At 37.9% G+C, this 22957-nt stretch overlaps 1 protein-coding gene across 1 annotated transcript in view; it reads right to left on the reverse strand.

The window, feature by feature from the left end:
- Window positions 1-22957, reverse strand: part of ATAD2 (ATPase family, AAA domain containing 2) — a 32408-nt gene that overhangs the window by 1370 nt on the left and 8081 nt on the right. The window contains exons 6-26 of the mRNA XM_009881000.1: window positions 22624-22734; window positions 22038-22146; window positions 20929-21045; window positions 19952-20060; window positions 19613-19728; window positions 17686-17860; window positions 16946-17034; window positions 16435-16594; window positions 14764-14854; window positions 14025-14339; window positions 12585-12711; window positions 10593-10776; window positions 8848-9033; window positions 7477-7612; window positions 7137-7333; window positions 5752-5911; window positions 5275-5397; window positions 5029-5178; window positions 3441-3845; window positions 2640-2764; window positions 168-296 (exon numbers count right to left, since the gene is read on the reverse strand). Of these exons, the coding sequence (XP_009879302.1) occupies window positions 168-296; window positions 2640-2764; window positions 3441-3845; window positions 5029-5178; window positions 5275-5397; window positions 5752-5911; window positions 7137-7333; window positions 7477-7612; window positions 8848-9033; window positions 10593-10776; window positions 12585-12711; window positions 14025-14339; window positions 14764-14854; window positions 16435-16594; window positions 16946-17034; window positions 17686-17860; window positions 19613-19728; window positions 19952-20060; window positions 20929-21045; window positions 22038-22146; window positions 22624-22734 (3314 nt within the window). The remainder of the gene's footprint in view (window positions 1-167; window positions 297-2639; window positions 2765-3440; window positions 3846-5028; window positions 5179-5274; window positions 5398-5751; window positions 5912-7136; window positions 7334-7476; window positions 7613-8847; window positions 9034-10592; window positions 10777-12584; window positions 12712-14024; window positions 14340-14763; window positions 14855-16434; window positions 16595-16945; window positions 17035-17685; window positions 17861-19612; window positions 19729-19951; window positions 20061-20928; window positions 21046-22037; window positions 22147-22623; window positions 22735-22957) is intronic.

The following is a 22957-nucleotide window of genomic DNA, read 5'->3' on the forward strand; positions in this document are numbered from 1 at the left end:
ATATGGATAAATGTCTTCCAGAGTGAAATGAAAAAGTCTTGTAACACAGGCAACTAATCAGTAAAGAGTAATGCTAAATAAGCATGATGCCTGGAGTGCACACATACATATGCATAACACAGACATGCATAACAGTGACAGAAAGTGCTATAAGACAAAGAGTTTACCTTCAGTAATTCGGTTTTGTCATAATCTTCCCGATGCTGGTAAATGCACTGACTAAGAACAGCGTAGAGTTTTTCCAAGTGAAATATATTGAAGTTCTTAGTTATCACAGTGACAAAATGCAACAGTTGCTGAAGAAAAAAATGGAAACTACAAGTTTAGGATAGCGCAAGATCCTTTGAATAGGCTCTTTATGTTTTCAGAAGCTAAACAAAACAAATAACAATACAACACAAGTGACATCCTACTTTCTTATACTGTAATATAAAATATGAGTGACACTTCAGAGAACAGATTAAATACCTCCCAAGATTTAACTGGAGAAAATTAGTTGATTTTTCGTACTTCAGAGAAAAGGAAGGCTTAAGTTTCAGACAGTATTTTATTACTAATCAATCTATCACATCAATGATCACAATTGCGAATCAACTGCTTCCAGAACAGCAGGGAATGACACAATCCACTTTGTTGTAGAGTTGCTGCCACAGCAAAGCCACTGTTGTATTTCATTAGAGAAGCTGTTGCTGCAATGCAGGGCACTGTAAAATGGATCTTTGGAAGCCAGGCTACAGATCTAGATACAGCTGTGCTGGCTGGAAATGGAAGCATCCGTAAGTGCTCACCTTTACCCATTAGCTGAACGGGTACAGAGCCTGCAACTCTGCTGGCAGAACACACGGCTCAAGTGCCTGAAGCAGATCAGGAAGCAAAGTTAGATCAGTCAGCTCCTACCTTTAAACTGAAAAGTGACTCTGCCTTTAACAAATTACCAAAGATGTGAAGGTGATTATCTCTGGGAAAGCAATGGTAACAAGCTAGTGGCAGCACCTTCTTCCACTGCTGTGGCTGTTCCCAGCCTGACACAGCACACATACTGAAGATGTAGCTTAAGGGAGCAGCCATACCAAATGAAAGCATTACTGCCTCGCAACTGCATGTCATCAAACTCTGCCTCCCTCAGATCAGCTAGCATAAAATTTGAGTATTCCCCTCAACTTCATTCTATACAGCATGCAGATAAGATGCACGAAACCCATGCAGCGTGCTTGCACCTGCTGCAAACAGAAAAGGTAGGAGGTGACCGAGGCGTATGGTCAACATCCCGTGTGAAACTGTTTCTAATTGCTGCCACATAGATGACTGCATGCTCTTCTAAATGTTTATAAAATTCTAGGCCTATTACGAAACAAATAAATGAACAAACAGACAAAAAAAATCCCTCAAACAAACCCAAGCAGCTACATTTTGGAGGTTCACCTGGCTTATTCACTGCAGATGGGTTCCAAAGAGGCTCTTTGGCACGAGCAGCTAGTTCCAATGGCACCCATGTTAACGAAAAAAGTTTTCTAAAAGACACATTTCATGATGGTAGCTCTCCCCATAGCTGAAACATACATATGGGTTCTACCATACTATTTCTGCAGTGGGCAATAACTTCAGAGCACATGCTATTACCACTCCAACCCTATGAAAAACTTGTGGCTTCCCTACATATACAGGCAGACATGAACAACAAAATCACCCGAAATATGCTTCCTTAGGAAGCCAGCTCTAAAAAGTTAATTTCACCTCTACAAATTAGGTCACAGCTTAAAAATGTGACAGAAATTGTGTAGACAAGCCCCTTCACCAAAGGGGATTCCTATCTGGTCACATTCTTCCCACACAGGAGAAACATCCATGGGAGACACGGAAACACTCCCTTTCTCATGATGGCAGGTAAACAGCAGCCCTCCTCTGCTTTGGCCAACTTCCAGGACTCCAACCTAGCAATTTTCCTTATTTTCTTCACTGCAGTATTCCCTGAAGATCAGGTCCTTGTTCCACCTCTCCAATTCATGCAAAGGAACCTCTTTTACCCCCTGCAGCTAAGCCCATTTTTAGCCCTTTCCCCAGCTGTAGCCTAGGATAGCAACTGCTCTCCTACAAGGGACTGGAAAACCCTTATAACACTGTAACTGTATGAATGCAAAATTCTAACACTGGATTTTGAAAGAATTTCAGAAAAGTAGGTATTAGTATTTTATCCATTATGAGCTTCAGGTCAACCTGCTAACCAAGTCATCAGTGCTAGAAATAAAGGTCCTTTTTAGGTTCCTAATAAATGAAAACATGCAGAAACTAAACCAACCCCCCCAAACCCATTATAAAAACTGTTAAGACATTAATAACCAACAGTACTAGCAGGTTGTTAGTGGGCTATTTGAAAATTCAACAGGCCCTTTTAAATTAAAAATTAGGAAGAGAACCCAGTCTCCTAAAATTTAGTTCACCAAAAGCAAGAGCAGCAGTCTACCCCAGGTGTGGAAACACAACAGTCATATTTCATTACAGGTTCAATTATTTCACAAGCTATATATCCTTCCCATAATTTGTTTTAATTGGCATTGGTTAACAACTGATTTAATTTACAACTGTACACGTAGCAAGAAAATGTCCTACTTCAGTATTAACAAAATTGAAATAAGGCTTACTTTGAGCTCACAGTAGTCCACAATCACTGGCTGCGTGAGGATTTCCGTTGCTTTCTCAGCACGCACCAGCTGTTGCTCTTCTATCCGAGAACGTCTTGCACGAGTCATACAGTGTACCCACGAATCTAGAGTGACACAAATTTCTTAAGTCAGTATTCCTCTTTATCTGGAATATAGTATCAGTGAAGTATCCTGTACCTGGAATACAGTCTCTCTCTGTGATGACAGAGACAGAACTGTTACCATTTTTTCACTGAGAAATGCTTGACTTTTACATTCTTTCTGGCAAAAGTCACTGCTCTATAAAAATTAGAAACTCAGACACAAAAGAAAGCATTAGAGAAAATGGCAGGGTAAAACCAGGGGTAAAACCAGTCACATTGCCATTACAGCACTACACAGTAAAACTCCAAAGTAATTTAGGTTAGGAAACACATTTTACATTGCAAACATTAGGACTTCAGTCTTCTATTCCACATGTGACACTGGCTCCACACTGCTTGAAGTACAGCTTTTAAACTTATGCTACTCAAACAAGAAAGTCAACGATTGTTTTTCAATTAAGTGCCATTTGAAAAACAAACTTCAGGATCAAAAAAAGCAGCAGCTGCAGAAAAACACGAGTTTGGCTAGAATAACTAGAGGGGCAGCATCATTATGCAAGAAGCACTATGTGCTGATTTTAGAGAGATACAACAGAAGTAACAGAATGGAATTAAAGAAGGCTAAAACTTAATAAATAGTGTAAACCTCCTCAGGAGGAAAAAGGAGCTAAATGACCTGTTTGACCTTTTCGCTTACCATTTGAATCTCCATCTTCAGAACTTTCTGCTATTTGGCAATCCAGCATTTCACTCTCCTTTCTTAGGTCTGAATGTTCAGGAAGCATGACACTCTTCTTTTCAGAAGCAGATTTAGCCACAAGGAGAACTCTCTCTCTCTCATTTTCTGTCCCAGACTTATTTTCATTCCCATTTTTCTGTCGTTCTTGAAGTACGTTTTCATTTTCTTCCATAGAAGAATCCTGCGTGGACTCAACTTCAGTACGAACCATGTTAGAAACATGTTTTTCTGGAGGTTCTTCATCACTGTCCACTTCATTTTGGTCTTCTGGAACTTTATTCTCCTTATTGAACTGAAAATTCCTCCTCTTTATTGCAATACTTGAAGACCCTTTGTTCTTTCTGCGTTTTCTTTTTGACATATCTACAAAGAGTTATCAGAAAAAGTAATCCAAAACATTACCAAACCAGTTCTTCCTTCAAAATCCAGCATCCTCATCTTACTTTACTTACAAGGAAAATGATGGAAGGAGATCAAGTACCATTGTCTGTCTCCCTAGCTAGGTCTAAAAAAGGAAAGAGTTGCAAGTTAATGTGATAAATTTGCTATTAGATTTTAAAATGCCAGCTACAGATTTTCATTCACAAAACCATCAGCTTCAAGATTTTATAAGCAGAAAATTCTTACTTTAGATAGGATGTATTACTGCAGAATATGGTTATTAGGTGAAGTTGCTTACTATCTTATTATGTGATCTAATATAGATGAACAACAGAAAACCATCTGGAGACAAGCCCTTCTTCAAATCTGTTATAAAGCCGTAAACTTCAAAAGCTAAACACACGTTGGGTAGAGTTAAAGAGACAACGCAATATTTGCTGGAGAAAAAGATGTCAGTAAAGACTTACACCTCACACTTCCTGATTCAGTTAACCTTATTTAAAACAAACTTCACGTTTTTGCCTTTCAGGACACCCCACCATTCTCTGTATTCACAGAGAACTGCACAAAGCATATGGGTGAAGTCAATGGCAAAATTCCCAGTCATGCCAGTGAGACAAGGAAACTTCACACCATGTCATGCATTTTAACTGAAAGAGACCCAAGTCCCTTTGTTTTTTCATGTCCTTTTCACAGGAAAAGTGAGGAAATTATGATCTTTCCTTTACGTATCTATTATTATTGGTCCCCTATTTTTTCTTCTTTCCCCCTTCAATTGGAAATCACAGTAAGAGGTGGCACAGAGTTTAGCATTTGAGGGCAAGGAAGGGAAAAATACTGTTTCATATAACTAAAACCAAGTATTCAGAACCCGCCATGTACAACACACTTGAAATCAAAAGGTAGCAATTTAGGATCCATTAAATGTCAGTTGGGCCATCAAGGCCAGTGTCTTATAATGTAAACAACCACTGTACTTGAACTTCATAACCGTATTGAATGAATGATGTCTGGATTTATCTCAGATTTTGAAGCAAATTAAAGAATGTAATGCCTCTGGCACGAAGAACCAGGCATTACAGACACCTCTTATATCACAAGAACAGAGAGGGTATCAGTGACTTTAGCACTTTCTCCAATAAAGTCTGAATAAAATGCAACTTGCCGTTACAGCGGGGCGTACTGGAATCTACAGGTGCTGCTGGCATCTTCGTTTTTTCGTTACACTTTGAATCTGTTTTCTTACACCCAGGAAAAGAGTTCTGCTTTGGCATTACATGGTAGTAAGACGGAGCATACTTTGAAGAGCTACAGCCTTGCAATAAAGAACAGATAGCAAAGAATTATGTCTTGCTTTGTTAGTTACAAATATTGAGACAAGTCTTAAAATCCTTTGCGCCAAGGAACATACCTCTTTTCTTACGTGATTCTTTAATTTCTTCACAGCGTTGTTCAAAATCTTCATCCATTTCTTCCCTCACTATGGCATATGCAGTATCTCTCAAAGTACAAGCTCTGTGCCTAATGAGACGATCTGAAATTTTACAGTCAGAACTGAGTATTTGCTACCAGCCAATGAAATCCTTGATTTTTGATTACTTAGAAAGATTTTGCTCTTTTCATAGGTAGGTTCTGAAAGGTTATCTCAGTATTTTCGGCATAACAACATAAAAGTTAATTATTAAAGCAAAGGCACTAGTTACCGATCGACATTTCTACCACAATTTCATGCCCAAGTAGTTTAATGCTACAACATTTACAACCTGACAAGAAATGCTCTCTGTGGATGTTTAAAATGATCTAATCCCAAGTCTACTGTCCACAGACAATATTTATGAATTTATACATTTTAAATTTTTCCAAATTAGCAATAAAAACACATCCTCACCTCCAGGATCTTTATCTGGGTTGTACTCTAAAGCATTGCTACAGATCAGATCAATGTCTTTTAGAAAATCTCCTGCAGTTAGGTACTGGTGCAAGTCAATCTTAGAGAGAACTGCTGAAAGGTCCATGGGCTGTTTAATAACTGCATCATAATCAGGTACCTACAAATGAAATATACATGCTCAGAGATTTCACACAGTATCTACCAAAATTAATTATTTTAATAAAGTCAAATAAAGGACTTCTTAAAAACCCAAAATATTTATGACATATCCAAAGATGTAGAAATTCATCAGTTAGTTTCTGGAAAATAGAAGGGCTATTTCAACTGGCTTTGAAGAGACAGACCAGAAGGGGGGGGGGGAGAAAAAAAAGAGAAGGGGCAGAGAAGGGAACAGACACACAAAGTAGGATTCGTTTCACTTTGCTTCAGAAAATCACAGCAAGGAAACCTTTCTTGGTGAAGTCACCCAAGACTCCCTTTGTTGTTGGCAGCAAGAAAAGGGCTGCAGGAATTGCACCTTTGAAGTATCTGTGCTAGACATCTACTTTAGAATGAGATAACTGGACCCAGAGGTACCGATTTCTTTACTCGGACCATAAAAGGAGCCTAATGACTAGTTTCGATGAGGACATCTATGTTTGTTTAGATTATTCACATCTGGGAAAATACAAGTAAAGGGAAAGACAAGCCAGTGGACACTTACGGGAAGAGGACTCTGCTGAAATGCAAAGCTATATTAAAACTACAGCTGACTTTGAAGTATATGCCCCTGGCTTAGACTTACTCAATAAACTGAGAGAAAGAGAAGAAGCGTATGGGAGGAAAAAGAAACCACACAGCCCTTATGGTTGATCTTATACTGAGGAGCTCCAGCTGACACAGAGAATAGAATCTTAAAATTTATTGTAAAAACTGCTGCTTCTACCCTGTTCTCACAGAAACTACTGACAGTCAATTAAAGAGCTTTAGGCTTTATTAAAACAGTCCTATAGATACTGTTTATAATTATAAAGAAAGAGATGTCTCTGCTTTTCAGTGCTGTAACTTGCCTACGTATCAAAGTCTTCTCATGAGCAAACTGTGCTGGCAGTTGGACTAGATGATCATTGTAGGTCCCTTCACATTGAAATATTCTAAAGATGTTTCAGAAGGAACCCGGGGCTTTCAGTGAATACTTGAATGACATACATTTGAAAGCCTCAAGGAGTCAGCAAAAGTAAAAGCAAAATTCACTTCCTGATTTTTGAAAAATCAGAATAGCAGGGTCCTAAAAACAAAGATAAACCTGCTTATAAAAAGCACACATACACTGAGAAATACACACACAGAGAAATTATGAATACACACTGATAAAACGGCACTACAGATCAACACTAATTTACCTCCTCTGGGTCAACAGGCTTTGTAAATGCTCTGAAACGTCTGTCAACAGCAAGTCTATGAGTCACATCCCTTAAGAAAATTCTAAGTTCACGCAACATATCCTCCTCCTGTTCCTCCAGCTGTCTTATTTCTTCCTCTGTCAGCTGTCGAGGCTTAGGCGGCGGTGCTACAGGCAGTACTTCCAGTGGCCGCCATGCTTAAATTAATCAGAAACTTTTAGTCAATCTGTGGTACTCAAATACAAGCGTATGAAAAACTGGTAGAAAATTGCCACCAAAGAAAATACTGTATAGCTATGAACTTACAGGTAGCAAAGTTTTATATGCAGAATATCCTCACCTGCGCTGTTTTTTGATGCAGGAGGTTTAGCAGCTTGATTTACAACTAAGTCCTCAAAAAACGCTCTTCTTTCTTCCTTATTAGGCAACTGGATTTTGAAAACTTCTTTATGGTCATTAATAAACAATTCTTTTATCTGAAGCATAAGGAGAAAAGATATTTCATACACAAGGCCATACAAATTCACATTCTATTCCAAAAAGATGACTAACTTTCTAAATTAAACTGAATAATCATCTGGATAAGACAAACTCTGAAAAGTTATCTTCTTGGCCTTAAAAGGCTAGATTCTCCCAGGTTAGCATAGCAAATTAAAATATCTTCTCTGAGGAACACCTCCAGGGTTAAAGCTCAATGAAGGGACCATACGATACACTGATAAAAGAGGTCACATTCACCACCTCCAAGACTACATATTTTCTGTTGACCTGCCTCGCTGTCCTTTAGTTTGAATCTTTACGGCAGCTACAGAGGGAACGGGCAGAGTTCAGCAGACAAGTGCGGGCTTTTTGGTAAGGTCGGTTTGTTTTTTTTTTTTAAAAATTAATTTAAATGAGGTGTCTGAAGTTACATACTCCCAAGTTTTACTCCATTTTTCAATCTCTACTTCTAAAATAAGTATTGAAATTCCTTCCATACCTTTTGAAAGTAATTTATTAATGGTATAAAAACTTCTGTAGAAAGTTAAGACCTTTCAAAGCATTTGATGATAAACACATCTAGGTAAGACCCTCTGTTATAACTGAGACAAAATAATCAGAGAAGCATATTCACATTTTGAACACCTACCTTTAATGCACACTCTCAGACGTCTAGAAAGCTAAGCATGGACGCTTACTGAATTTTGTTAAGGAATACAACTAAAAATTTATTTCCAAATTACTTAAACAGAAGTTGGAACTTAGTGTTTTAATTTGTAAAGCTTTCACCTATGTGAAGAAACTGAAAATTTTATTAAAAAAAATTTAGTTTTAAAATTAAATTCCATCATTGTGACCACCATATTTTTTCAGTAAAAATATCTTTTGCCTATTTACATTTCAAGCACCATATATAATTGACTAAGTACACATCTAGCCACCTTGAAGTCACTGGAATTATTGTCTGAAGTAAATTTATACATCTGTCTGAGCATGAGTGTGTGAGAAGGGGGAAAAAGTTGGGTCAAAGTCAATCTCTTTACTCAGAAAACACTTTAGACACATGTTTTGAGCATTGTTTTGTCTAAGCAGATTTTAAGAGACCTGGTTGGGGTGCCTAAGTAACAACAGTATGAGTTTGCTTAAATGTGCACAGTACTCCAATGCTTAAAGTATTTATAAATTAACAAGACAAAGAATTAAAAAGTAAGTAAAGTATTGACAGAAATACCTCTTTTGGGAGATCTGTGTGACATACATCAGATGTTGCAAGCAGCAAAACTGGAGCAAATGTTGGAATGTTCTGCAGTAGTGTTGTAAAAGTAGCTTTCAATGTAGCTCCAACAGACTCCCACCACAAATGGATATGTGGGATATAAATTATACTTGGTGCTGTTCTTTGAGCTTCTCGCATCAACTGACAAAATGAAAGCTTGGTTAAGAAAATTAAACCATGTAGAATAGGCTAATAAATAACTACATATCTGTCAAACTATCTTATGCAATAGGAGTACGTGAAGCCAAAACATCAAAACAAACCAACAAAAGAACAACTCCTTAACAATAAGGTAAAATTTTCACTCTGACTCAAATACAGATGTTGCTAGCAGACAGAAACAGACTTGTATCTCTGCCTGATTTCAAAACTACTTAGGTGCAAGATAACACTTAAAAAGCCTCACAACTCAGCTGGTGTGCCTGAAAAAAACAAGACTGACCCTTCAGCTATTAATCTGGGTAAATTGCTACATGACTGCCACTGCACCATTTTCACTTCAGAGCGGGCACATATCCAAGTCAGTCTGGAGCACAGGCTAAACAAAGACCTATGTGAAAAGATGCAAGCTGACACTGTAAAAGAAGCCTGGTTAAATACCTATGTGAAAAGATGAGAGCTGACACTGTAAAAGAAGCCTGGTTACAATTCATAATTTCAAGTACATTTTATAAGAGGTGACCAGTCTTCAGCCTGCCTAAACAGCTTAATCACTCACAGCTTCTCACTACCAAAGCATCCTTTAGACCAGATTACGTGCGTTGAAGAGCACAAGCCGTTGGCTACAGAGCTGTTGCCTCAATCACAGAAGAGGACTTGCATCTACTGCATGAGGGAAGTGGCAACAGTCCTTTTGCGTGACAAATTTCTCCATGCACCCTTTCAGGTTATCAATATTCGGGGAGTTTCCATCACAAGATGGGAAGTGCTTGTGGTACATCTGGGCAGTGACCAGACGTGGTAGTTATATGACCGCAGATGCAACCATCACGTAACAATGAAGGAATTGTTCCTCTTAGGTGACAGATGATTATCCAGTCATGTAATGTCCGTCCTTACTTGTACAGCTCTCAAATGCTGCAACTAAAGCTCAAAATATTTTAATACAGTGATGGAAATGGATTTCCAGCCTAAAAGGAAAACAGCACTAAATCTGCTTATATTTAATTTTCCTAGTTAAGAAAAACACACCAGTGTACAAATGTAAGTGTTCCATGAATTTTAATGCTTTTACTACATATACTGCAGCAGCAATAGAAGCTGTATATGTATATGTAAAAAAAACCCACTTATTTCCCCCAAAACCTTGATTGCCTTACAAATATAAACAAAAAAGGCGGCTACAAAAAGTGCATGACGCACTCAGGATGATGCGGAGCCATCTACTGGGAGCACAGTCTTAAAAAGTAATGAAAACAACTTTCTGGATCCCACTGAGACGGGCAGGATTTCTTGCCATAAAGAGGGGTTTATGAGCAACACCTCCCAGCTTCCCGAGCTGCTAGCAACACCCTCACTGTTTAATTTGGAATGGAAAATATGGCCACGTACAACATCCTTATTCGGTATCATGCAATCTAGAAGAAAAGTGGATTTTGAGAGAGAAGTAAACATAACAGCACATTCAAACCAGGCCACCTCCATTAACTAGTTTAAATACAGTTCATGAACCCTATGAGGTCAAAGAGGAAAAAAGATACCTGTGCACATGTTTCTTCCGGTGACGTGATGCTAACAAACAAAACGGATAGGTCTAGTGTATAAACTGGAAACTTTTCCAGGGCATGTATTACTGCAGGTGCCAAATGAGAAGCTTGCCCATATCCTGGCTCTCCAACTAGTAAGAACCGTGGCCTGCAAGATGTTGGCTGGTAGTAAGCATTTCTAGAACAATAAGAAGAAAACAAATTTAAAAATGAAGCATGAATAAGCATGCAGATGCTCAAGTTTTTTTCCGATACACTTTTTTCTTATTTTTTGGTAAATACTCTCCATATTTCAGCAAATAATAAGCTAGTCTGTGATCAGGAAGACTATCAAAGCCCATTTTGGACCGGCTGGAGCGTGTCCAGAGGAGAGCCACAAGGATGATCCGAGGGCTGGAGCACCTCTCCTATGAGGAGACTCTGAAAGAGCTGGAGAAGAGAAGGCTCCAGGGAAATCTTATTGCAGCCTTCCAGTACGGAAAGGGGACCTACAGGAGAGCTGGGGAAGGGCATGTAGTGATAGGATGAGGGGGAATGGCTTTAAACTGGAAGAGGGCAGGTTTAGATTAAACATTAGGAAGAAGTTTTTCACTTTGAGGGTTGTAAGGCACTGGAACAGGTTGCCCAGAGAGGCTGTTGAGGCCCCATCCCTGGAGGGGTTCAAGGCCAGGCTGGACGTGGCCCTGGGCAACCTGGTCTAGTGGGAGGTGTCCCTGCCCCTGGCAGAGGGGTTGGAACTCGATGATCTTCAGAGTCCTTTCCAACCTAAACCATTCTGTGATTCTATGATTTTCTTACAAACTTGTACCATACTTCCCCTAAGAAATCCTGCCAATCCCCAGTGTGTCTGCTATTCTTTGGTCTGGGTTAAGTAATAGCTCTTAAATCACACAGCAGGACTGTCCGGCTAAATACACACACAACAACTGGTCAGTAACCTGATGTGGGGGAGAATAACAACTCACTCTCTCAGCACACACCAATCTGGATCTCTTCGCTGCCCGTACACACCAATTTTCAGTAGGTCTTAAGTTTAAGTAACTGAGATATTTACATCTGTCAAGTTTAGCTGAAATTTGGCCATGGTTACTGGCGATGGTGGGAAGGAAGGAGCAGAACAGTATTTCTAGAAAAAAAATAACGTGGGCACTGAAACATATTAGCTGTTATCTAAAAAAGTACACAAATGGACTGGTTAAATTACAACAGTACAGTGAGTATGTATAACATTTATTTTATTCAATAATTTTAATTGTTTCACTTTGAATTGTGCATTAATCTCCTAGTAGTCTTGCTTTAGCAGTATGAAACACATTTGTGAAGAGCATTTGTTTTTTCCACCATAATACTGTTGTAACTTTAGGGGCTGAAGTCAAAGATCCTAGAGACCTAATCAAGCTCAGCAGGTCAGAAGACTTTCTGGACACAACAGTGATGACTATCTATTCTTTCAACTGTTGGCTTATATGACTTCTACATTAAAATGTCAAAAGGTTAACATAAATTTAGTAGGGTTAAGGTACAAAATGCAGACATGGTTTCAGTTTTTCTCACCATGTTTTAACACACCATTTCTCAATTTTGTTTTTGCTACAGAATTTGCTACCGGTTTAACAATCTTGGAGGGTAGAAGGCCAAAAGATGGCTAACACAATTCCAAAGGGTTTTTTTTAGCTAGAAGGACAGACAGCACATTTCTTCAGTCTTGAGTCTTTCGGGTAATACCACGGATTAAATCAACATGTTCTAATAGTCTGTGTACCGCTTTAACTTGGGAAAAGAGGGCTGGGCAGTTCAGTTTGATGGGTTATGGCAATGTACTCTATTAGAATATTAGTACTCAGCTGGATAGTCATACTTACTTCTTGCAAATATTGATCATCCACACACACACACTTTACTCCTTCATCCACTACCCCTCACACCAAAACTGTTTACAGACCCAGCCATCTTAAAAACATAAACAAAAAGGGGACAAACATTTACCTGCTAAAATTGAGGAATTTTTCCTTTTGTCTACCAGGCATTTTATGCATTGGCTTATCTTCAAAGATTGATGGTGATTCCTCATCACTGTCAACAGCATAATTTCTTAAAATATGATTTAAACTGTCTGAAAGATAAGAGAGGTTTGTTAACTTTCCTGAATAGTCTGTATCTCACTCTTGCATTAATACAGCTTCTAAATCTGTGCTGGAAACCCCTTATCTTGTATTTCTTCATTTGAGGGTGCATGCTGAATGCTATTTTTTGAAGAGTTCATCCTACCACAGACCTAAGGAGACTGCACAAATCTCTACAAAGGTGTCCTAAGTCCCATGATTTGCATAAGGTATCTCTCTCTGTCAGTGAAAACTTGGGAGTTTTTTTAGCTTAGAATAAAGATAATTAGGAACAACTTCTGTAGTTCCTAGACACTTGAAAAACCCAACAAGGCCACTTCCTTCTGGAGCAGGTTCCTCCACTGGAAGTGAGTGAATTAAGTGAATGTGATGGCCACAGACTTCCATTTGTCAAAACTAACGACTCAGAATATACAGACCAACACATCTTCTAAATAAGGATCTTCAAAGATCACTGAAGGAAGATGTAATGGAAGGCAGACAACAGAGAGGGGATGCAATTACCAATCCCCTAGCCTCTCTGCTTTTCTTTTGTTGGTGTATTTCTGCCTCTATTTTACCAATGAAAAAATATCTCCCATCTCTACTGGGACTCATACTGGTAGGATATTCTCAAGGGATTAGCATAATAACTAACCACATATATCCATTAATCAGGAGTGGAGTGAGTTTATAAATTTATTTGCTCTCACCAAGTGACAGACTAAACCTGATCAGGGCTGATGCAGTCAGGAGCGTGAGCTCACATACGCTATGCAAGCCAAGCCCCAAAGTATACACTACTAAAACATTCTGATCTCACGTGCAAATGTACAGTGTGTTCCACAAACATTTAAATTAAGAGACTGTGGTTAAAAATCATGATAGCAAAACCAGTCTTTAGCTTAACCCACTTATACTTGCATTGTCCTGACATTCTTCAGACAGGAATTAGAAGCATTCCTGTAAAAATGCCCCTCTCCCCCAGCTTAAACTTTTATTTTGGAAGAGGTAACTCGTACATTAAGCCTTAGGATACATCTCTACAAATGATAATTATGGAAGCTACTGACAGAAACAAGGTGCTTTAGTAGAGAACGCATACTTCTCTACTACATATTGAGAGTCATTCACAGCTCCCATCCAGCACTTCAGTTTAGAATCCAGAATAAAAACTATGCACAATATTCCCAAAATAAAGGTGCGTACATGCATATTGTAAAATTCTACTGTCACTACAGTGAGAGGTTTGTGTATGTTGATTGCACAAATCAGAAGTTTTTGCTTTGGCAGAGTTTTAAAGAAGTGAATGTTATTGTTATACCTTGCTGTTGGTCCTTCTTTAGTGCAAGCTCTGTGTGGGGAAATACTCTCTGCAAGGCTTGTAAAATTCTTGCTAGCGTGTTTTCAAGCAGTGGTTTTGAAATAGATGATAGCGCTCGCCCAGGTGAAGCCACAGCCCTCTGTGAAGCTGGAACAGTCTTCTGCATAGCCATGACAAAATCCTTTGCTGTTATTTTAATAGAAGCAACATCTAACTGCAGTTTCTCGCTACTGTTGTAAATCTGAGGATAGCGGCGGCGCAAAGCACAGAGGGCAGCTTCAGCACATAAGGATTTAATATCAGCACCACAGTATCCTAATAAACAAACAAGAATCAAGCGTTATGTCAGTCTTGGGCAACATGGATGTCAAGGCCAAGGTTTCCAAAGTGTAACACTGAAAGACTTTGCATGTAGCCAAAAATTAACCGGTTAAGAGAAAACTTAAAGAGTTACTGCAATGCAAAGAAGTTTTGTTACATGGCTCACAGCCTGATGTCCTGCGCTTATGAAGCAGCTTCCTAATCAAAACTTTGATCCTGAGGAAGATGCCAAACCCCATTCAATGTTCTGAGAGACAAAAAAAAAAAATAAATTGAAAGAAGCATGTAACTTTGCTCCAAAGGCGTGCCAGCTGCCTCGCTCTGCAGCAAGGCATAAGAGCTCGGGTACTGCCTGGTACCAGCTCAGATTCCTTAGGACTCAGTCACATGCAGTAACTCACTTTGTTTTCAAACTTACCAACACATTTTTCAGCTAGCTCTTCAAGAAATGTGTCCAATGGCTTAGGGGTCCAGTCTCGTGTATGAATCCTGAAAATCTCTTTTCTAGCCTGGAAACAAAATGGTTGCATTTTAGTTTGTCCTAGGTTTCCTCTTAAAACAAAACAACACAAAACACCCCAAACCCTCACATTATTACAAATACTTTTCTTATCTGTTAAACTTTTCAGTATTTTAAAGTTCAGTTAAAATGCTCTCTGCTTTTCGAAGCAGGAAATTTAATAACTCTCAATTTGTTACATTAAACTCTTTCTAGGGGCCTGCAGTAGAATAAAGGCATTTATAGCTTCCATAAAAGGTAAGTTTTGCCAAGTATGAGACCTAATGATCCTGAGGAAAAAAATGTAGTAAAAACCTTATCTGCAAACTGAGATTTTTCATCAAAGATTATCTCAAATTTAGTAAAATTTCATGGTGATACTGTTATTAGTTCGTCAAATTTGCTTTTCTGCCAGTTCATTCAAGCAAAACAGTCCTAGCACTACTTTTCAAAAACTGCTACAGTTACTACAAAGAACAATAATTGTAACTCAAACTACTATCACTGATCCACATTGCCTATCTTCATCTCTAATCTTAGCAAGACTTTAATTTAATTATTTCCTGGTACAGAGATTAATTATGGCAGATTTCTAGAATTCTTCCACAGTGGGGAATCATGTATTATATCTGTTTCACGGCACCTCCTCTCCTGTTCCTGAAAGCAGGTAAAAACTCGAGACAAATGTTTGTGTTAAATACACTGTCTAGTGCACTTTTAGTAGCCTTCAATTCAATAAGCATTTTATCCTTTTTCTAAAAAGTGCTAATAAGAGAAAAAAGAATATCAGTGATAGCCAGAGAAAAACCACAAAAACAGGGTTCCAGTTTTGCACGGTATCCCCCCTGCCCCCCAATATTTTTTGGTTGCTATATACCTATTTTTCCATTGCTTAGCTACAGCCATTGAACTAGAAGCTTCCCAAGCCCTGCAGCTGTGCAGTGTACTTCACATCTTTGTCCAACTCCCTGTTAGTAAGTACCAATAAGAATGTCAGATCCTAAAATACTTAAAGGTATCTCCCAGGATACCCATCCTGGGAACAATCCAACACAGGTACATCCCCTATCCAGCCATTAACCAAGAACTAAGAGCAAGAGCACTTCAGGGTTAAAGTGCCACTTAAGATTAAGTGGATTGAATAAAAAAGCAAACATGAACCGCTTTGGGAACGAAAAATTTTAATTTTCTCCAGCACCAGCCTTGACAAAAGTGTTTGTTAGCACAAAGGAATTCTCACCTGCACACCATTTCTTTCATTTTCAAGATGAGATAGCAATAACTTATAGCTAATTCATAGATTCATTCTGTCTTAAACATTTCAGTGACCAGCAGCAACCCATTTTCTTGGCTGGTCACAGTGAAACCAAAACTAATTATTGAACTAACTACGTGTCAAAATCATCTTAATCATATATATTCAGTACTAGATCCACAGTACAACACAGCCTCTCCAGATAACCCTCTTTTGACCAAGTTGTACAATAGTGGTTCTAACTTTAACTGCTCTGTGACACTGCAGTGTCTTGTGATTTTGTTATAAAGATGGACTTGGCCACATTAGCATTAAGGTTGAGTTTAAGTTCTGACCTCTTTATTTGGGAAGCTGAAGAGGAACTCTCGATCAAAGCGTCCGGGTCTTCGTAAAGCAGGATCTATGGAATCCAGTCTGTTGGTGGCTCCGATTACCACAATCTCTCCTCTGCTATCTAAGCCATCCATAAGTGCCAAAAGTGTTGATACAATAGAGCTAGCAGAAAAATATAATTTTCATGCACTGGTTTAGTAAATTTAGTTATGTCCTACACAACCTTCTCCAATGATCACTCAAAAAGGAAAAGCTTTCAATTGATGAGACACTGATTAGCAAAAGACTAATTTTAAGACATAAAAAATAGATAAGGTAACACATGCCTTGTGATGATATCAAGCTTAGTGAATTGTTTTCAGTTATTGTTTAAAAATAATCTGAAGTTTAGTAGCATCGAATTACTAGTTTTCAGGATAAATGAATGTGTCACATAAAGTTAAATAGGTTGTGGTCTTCTTTTCACAAAGATCAAGCAGCTTCTATGCAGATACAAAAAAAAAAACATACTACCTATGAATTTGGTCTTGTTTACTGGACCGCACAGGAGCAAGACCATCTATCTCATCAAAGAAAATAATTGAAGGTCGCATCTGGTAGGCCTAGAATGAAAACACAGGAATGTTCACATGAGTAAACCAGCTCTATTTTAAAGAGAAAATGCATGAAAAGCATCATGGTTGGAAAGTCACTGGAACTAGAGAGTTTTCAGACTAGCATCAGGGATCTCTACTAATTGAGGTAATGGAGTAAGTGGCTCGAATAATAGAAGATAGCAGCCTATGTCAACCCACTGAGACTCGGTGACAGAAAACAAATCATACCAGTAGTTTTTACAGCTATTTGGCAACCACCAAGAACAGAGCTGGGACTTAATTCAATTACAGGTTCTGGAAGCAAGCTTCCATTATGAATTTAAATTACCATGCTTTCAGCCTGCATCTGTTTCCTTCTAATCTAAAGCTACCATCTTTTGCCTCCTGCAAACTTTTTTGTGGCTCACTTTGGTGGGTTTTTGAGGTGGGGTGTGGGGGGGTTGCTTTGCGAGATTGTCTCATTTGTTTTATTAATCTTGCCCAATACATGCAAAATTTCAAGCCCCTAAAAACCCACTGAAAAAGGAAACACTGACAATGCCACTTCAGTGGAAGGAACAGACAAAACATGACAAAAGTGAGTTCTCCTTAAAGATATTGACCACAGAAAATTACAGTTACAAATCATAAAGAACACATGGCATGTTTCAACTTTACCTGATCAAATAATAAACGAAGCTGTCGTTCAGATTCCCCTACCCATTTACTCAGGCAGTCAGCACCTTTTCTCATAAAAAAGGCTACTCTCCTGTCACCTTGGCTACATTCATTAGCAAGTGCACGAGCAACCAGTGTCTTTCCAGTCCCTGGAGGACCATAGAATAGACAGCCTCTGCAATTAAAAAAAAAATTAACGTAAGAAAAAAGCATCATGGAAAAGTACCTGTTACAACCCCCATCCCTAAAACACACAACTCTTCTAACCAAAACACATCATGTATAAGATAGCAGTAACAGCTGAAGTGTGAGAAAAGTCAAAACAGATCTAAGTTTTGTATACTTACACAATTCAACACAGCAGTAAATGAAATGAATAAAATGGATAATGCAGATGTATATAACCTTAAGAAAAGACTGCAGTGTCCCAGAAGGACACTTCCAAAACTGCGGACAACCTGGCAGGTGTGATTACAGCACAGTGGAGCCAAACAAGAACAAAATTCAGTGCAGAATCTGAGACTGGGCTAACTTATGAATCACCAGTTCATTCTTCAATGATACACTGCATGTTCATTCTTGTTTTCACAAAGGGCGAGATTTGATAGTAAAGCATTTTATTCTCCCTTAAAAAGATTTAAGTTACTGGATTTGGTATCCCAGACCATCCACTGCTGATGATAAATGAGGAGAAAGATTAAATCCAGGAGGGTGTTCTGCAATTCCAGGTAAGTATAGCCATCAATGAGAAAAGCCAAGACACTGATGTTTCAAAAAGAATTAAAATTAATAAAGAAGCAAAACACTGAAAGTTTTTCTTTTCATTCTTTGCAATTGTTGTGGTTTAACCCAGGCCAGCAACTAGGACCACAGAGCTGTTCACTCACTGCCCCCCTACCCCACAGGGTAGGGGAAGAGGGAGAGAAAGAAGAAAAACAAATTCATGGGCTGAGATAAAAACAGTCTGGAACAGTAACAGAAGAGAAAAATAATAATAATGGTAAAAGAATATGCAAAATAAAGTGATACAACACAAATTGCTCTCACCACCCGATGATCAATTTCCCAGCCCATCCCAAGCAGTGATTGCAGACCTCTGTCCCCTGCCCAGCCCCCATTTATATACTGAGCACGATGTCCTGTCACACTCCCTTCTCAGCTTCTATGCGAAGCTGAAAAAGTCCTTGACTTACTATAAACATTACTTAGCAACAACTGAAACATTATGTGTTATCAACATGGTTCTCACACTAAATCCAAACCACAGAAGCTACTAGGAAGAAAATTAACTCTATCCCAACTGAAATCAGGACAGTAATGTTTTTAAAGGTACTGAAAGCAAAGAATTTAAAGTCATATTTCAGTATACTATGATTGACTTTTGCTGACCAAGTATATAGAAAGCTAACAATTAAATCTTTAATAATTTCATTTTATAACACACAACTAATTTAGCTGTGTAAGACGTGGACAGATTCTTATTGTAGCCAAAGCACAACAAACACTGCAAGGTTCTAGTTGCCAGTCCTATCAATTGTGAAATTGATACTTAAGCACTTGAAAAAGAGACTGTGGGAGGGACAACTGGACTTCCAAGCAACAAATTACAGTTGACTAAAGATGATTCATTTGTTCTTACAAACTAATCAAGTTGACTTGTACATAGAACTCAAAACAAAACCATCCCAACCCCACCTTTTAAAGGCAAGACACTTTTAAAGTATATTCTCCCTACACACAGTAAATCTTTGAACCTACATATGTTCTGGATTCTGTCGATTTTTAAGAAATTACTTTTTACTACTGCTAAAAATCCCCATCAACACTGCTAAAAATTTTGAATCATGGAAACGTATTGATACCTCAGTTGAAGATTCTCCTGAAAATGGGTGAATTAGAAATTATAGTTTTAAACAATGTCTGGTACCTTGGAGGTTGAATTTTGAATCTCTCAAAGACTTCTGGGTAAAGCAATGGAAAAACGACCATCTCTTTTAAAGCTGAAATGTGGTCAGAAAGACCACCCACACCATCAAACCGTACCTAAAGGTAAATTCAACAGAACACATTTTATATGTTAAAGAAAGCTGTAACCTCAATAAGGTTCCACCAGAAATTGTGTGTCAGCACAAAGGAACCGTTACGGGCAATTTTCAAATTGCTTGAGAAAAAACTGTAAACCAAGGTAGTTGTCAACAACACGTTATTGAAAGCTTTCATAAACACTGGAAACATGTCACAGACATAAGGAACTAAAAATACTTACCGAACAATCTATTTGCATTGGATCAACATCAGCCAGACTTGCTCCAATTTTCATTCGATCCTTGTGAATTCCCTTTAACTCATCTTTCCGAAAGTTTAGTGGAAGACACCTGATTTGAATTAAGGAGAAAGAGAAAGGCCCTTTCTAACTTAAGATGCAGTTAGATTTTTGCTGACTGATGGCAAGTTAATGCAGAAGACCTTATGAGCATAAACTTCCTAAATAGTTAAATATTCGTTCAAATTGTTTTACATTTAATGTCCATAAGTAAATAAAGGAAAATGGTCACTCCACACATTAAACTGAGTTAATTATTTTAACAGCTCTTAGTGCTTATATATTCCGTATGCAGAGACTGTGAGCTGACCTTGATTTGTGTGATGGAATAACCCCCCAAAACACACTGACATCTTTCAAAGAATTTTTGCTTCTACAGTCAAAAAGTTACAGCCCAAGGGGATACTTATTTCAGTGTGGATTAACATTATAAAGGCTGCCCACCACTGCTGGTCCTTCCCAAGGACTTTGGAATGCGTGTACCAGAAGACACACAACTCAAAGACACGGGGCTGAAAACTTATTTGTTAGATTGTTATTAAAATAGTTTTTCTAGACCATTTGTTAAGTAGCAAAACCTCTGTCATTTTTTCTATTTATAACATTTTCTGTTATGGTGGTTTTATTTCTGAAAACCACTACTGTAGAGCACAGGACCAGTAGAATTTCAGATTTTAAAAAAATCACATAAAAGTGTTCCTCCCCCCATTTCTGCCTAGAAATCAAATTGCTTATTAAAAATCAATTATAAAAATCCAATTTTAGACAGTCCAGTTACAGTTGTCAGTACCAACAGATAAGATTAAATATTGCCACAATTCAGAAACTGTACAAGATGAAGAGGATAGCACTTCTGGGTTTGGCAGATGCAAACTCCTCCCAAGTAGATTTCTCTCTCCCCTACTCTCAATTTCATTAACCTTGTCAAATCTCTGTTACGGCTGTGCTTCCTACGCCTCTCAAAATGCTCTTCATCATCAGATGAGGACGATGAGGAAGAGGATGTGGAATCGCTGTTGTGGACTGCGTGTCTCCGTCTGCAAACATTTAAATAAGTAAAAAAATTAAAGTACACACTGAGTAATATCAATAGTTAAGTGAAATCTATCTCAGAATTTCTGTTGAGATCTATTCATTTTCCAGATCATTGTACTCCTTATGAATCTGATTTCAAGGTACATTACATTATTTATCTTGTGACAGTAGAATTTTATTTTTCTTAGGAAGGTAAAATGTTTAACTATTTTGCAAAGAAATTTCATAAACAAATTACTCATTTTGTCCAATCTCTCTCTCCCACACACACAAATCGAGTTTCACTTAGCATTACATATTCACTCTGTGAAACATAAGCCTTTTTAACTTATTTAAAAATTTAGCTTCAGAAATCCGTCCTTCCATAACTGTCTGCTTTCAAGGACGCTAAACAAAGTGCTAATATCTAGCAAGACATGGCATTCTCCAAGCTCTATCTGCTTACAGGACCCAAACCCCCTTTGGCATTGCTACTGCGATTGTAATTTATAATGTCATTTTTCTTGTTTAAGGATAGTTTCATACAGAAACATTAACCGATTCCAAAGAGAAACCAGAATCAGTATTTCAGTGACCAAAAAAAAAATCCACTAAAACTTCCATAAGGCTCTCCATCTAACTAAATTATCTTCAATTTTCAGAAAATAATTGGCATTCTTCAGAATTAAATAGTCAAAGATTTTCAGAGGGCGATTCTGGCTTAAATTCCAGAACAAAAGAATTTCAGTTACACAATCACAGCTGTATCCTTCATAATCTCCTTATCAGTGACCACAAATAACTGCATTAAAAAAAAATAATAATCTAATGGCTAATACAAAGTATAGTCTCCCCACCCTGATATTTGTTTTCTTTATACCCTCAGACTACCACAGCAATAATCATACTATTAATCTGTAATTACCACCAATCCAAAACCCCTTGAAAGCATTATTCAGTAATGTCACTGACAGCACTATTGATAAATAAGAACTATGACTAACCATACACCAACCTGTTAGTTCTTTTGCAGCAAGAGCCTTGTGACTGAGCACTTCTAAACGAATATCTCTGTCTAACAGGTGAAGACTGGCCCGAAAAATATATCTTACGTTGTCTTGGTTCTGTTGAAAGCAAAGAATTTAGAATAATGTTACAAACAAATTTAAGAGAAAGCAGAATAGTGAAAGAAATAGAAGATGTGTTTTACCCATCTCTAATTTCAGGGGAAGTTTCAAGTGATTGTCGGCTGGATTTTTTTTTTTTTTCCTAAATCAATGCACAGTAGAAGTGAAAAAACACATACCTGTTTTTTAAGGAGAACTGAAAATCACAAGACTAAGATTATCAAGTCTGTTTAATTACTATTCTTTCAAGGATACACAGGTCTTATTTACTGAAAAACACCAGTAAGTATGCCAAATGGCAAAGAAATATAATGTGCGCAGGATACATGCATTTAATAAAATTTACTTGCAGAAAGAAGGTAAGAAATTTCAATAGAAGTTGAGCATGTGTATATATCTTAATTAAAAAAAAAAAAAAGTATCTCACTTATTTGCAAGAAATTTAGCTCTTAAGGGAAACTGCATATAACCTACTTTCCAATGGAGCTTGATAGCGCTCAACAGTCTTCCTCTGTCGAAAGTCGTAACGCTTTCGAGTGTCTTCACCATCCTCATCTTCTTTCTCTTCACTTTCTTCTGATGAAACTGCCATACAGCAACAGAACATTATAAACATTAAAATTCTATTAAATTCAAAGTACACTACACAGATGCCTATAGGTTTTATTTACCATTACCTTCATGTTAATGACCCAATAGATCTGAAAACCTGCAAAGCTTTAAGACCAATTTATGCAAGACACATTCCAGAAATTACAAAACACAGAGAAGCATACATATATATATTGTTCTGTCCTCACTGAAATTG

This window comes from Charadrius vociferus, unplaced genomic scaffold, assembly GCF_000708025.1.
Source record: "Charadrius vociferus isolate BGI_N301 unplaced genomic scaffold, ASM70802v2 scaffold2, whole genome shotgun sequence".
Lineage (NCBI taxonomy): Eukaryota > Metazoa > Chordata > Aves > Charadriiformes > Charadriidae > Charadrius > Charadrius vociferus.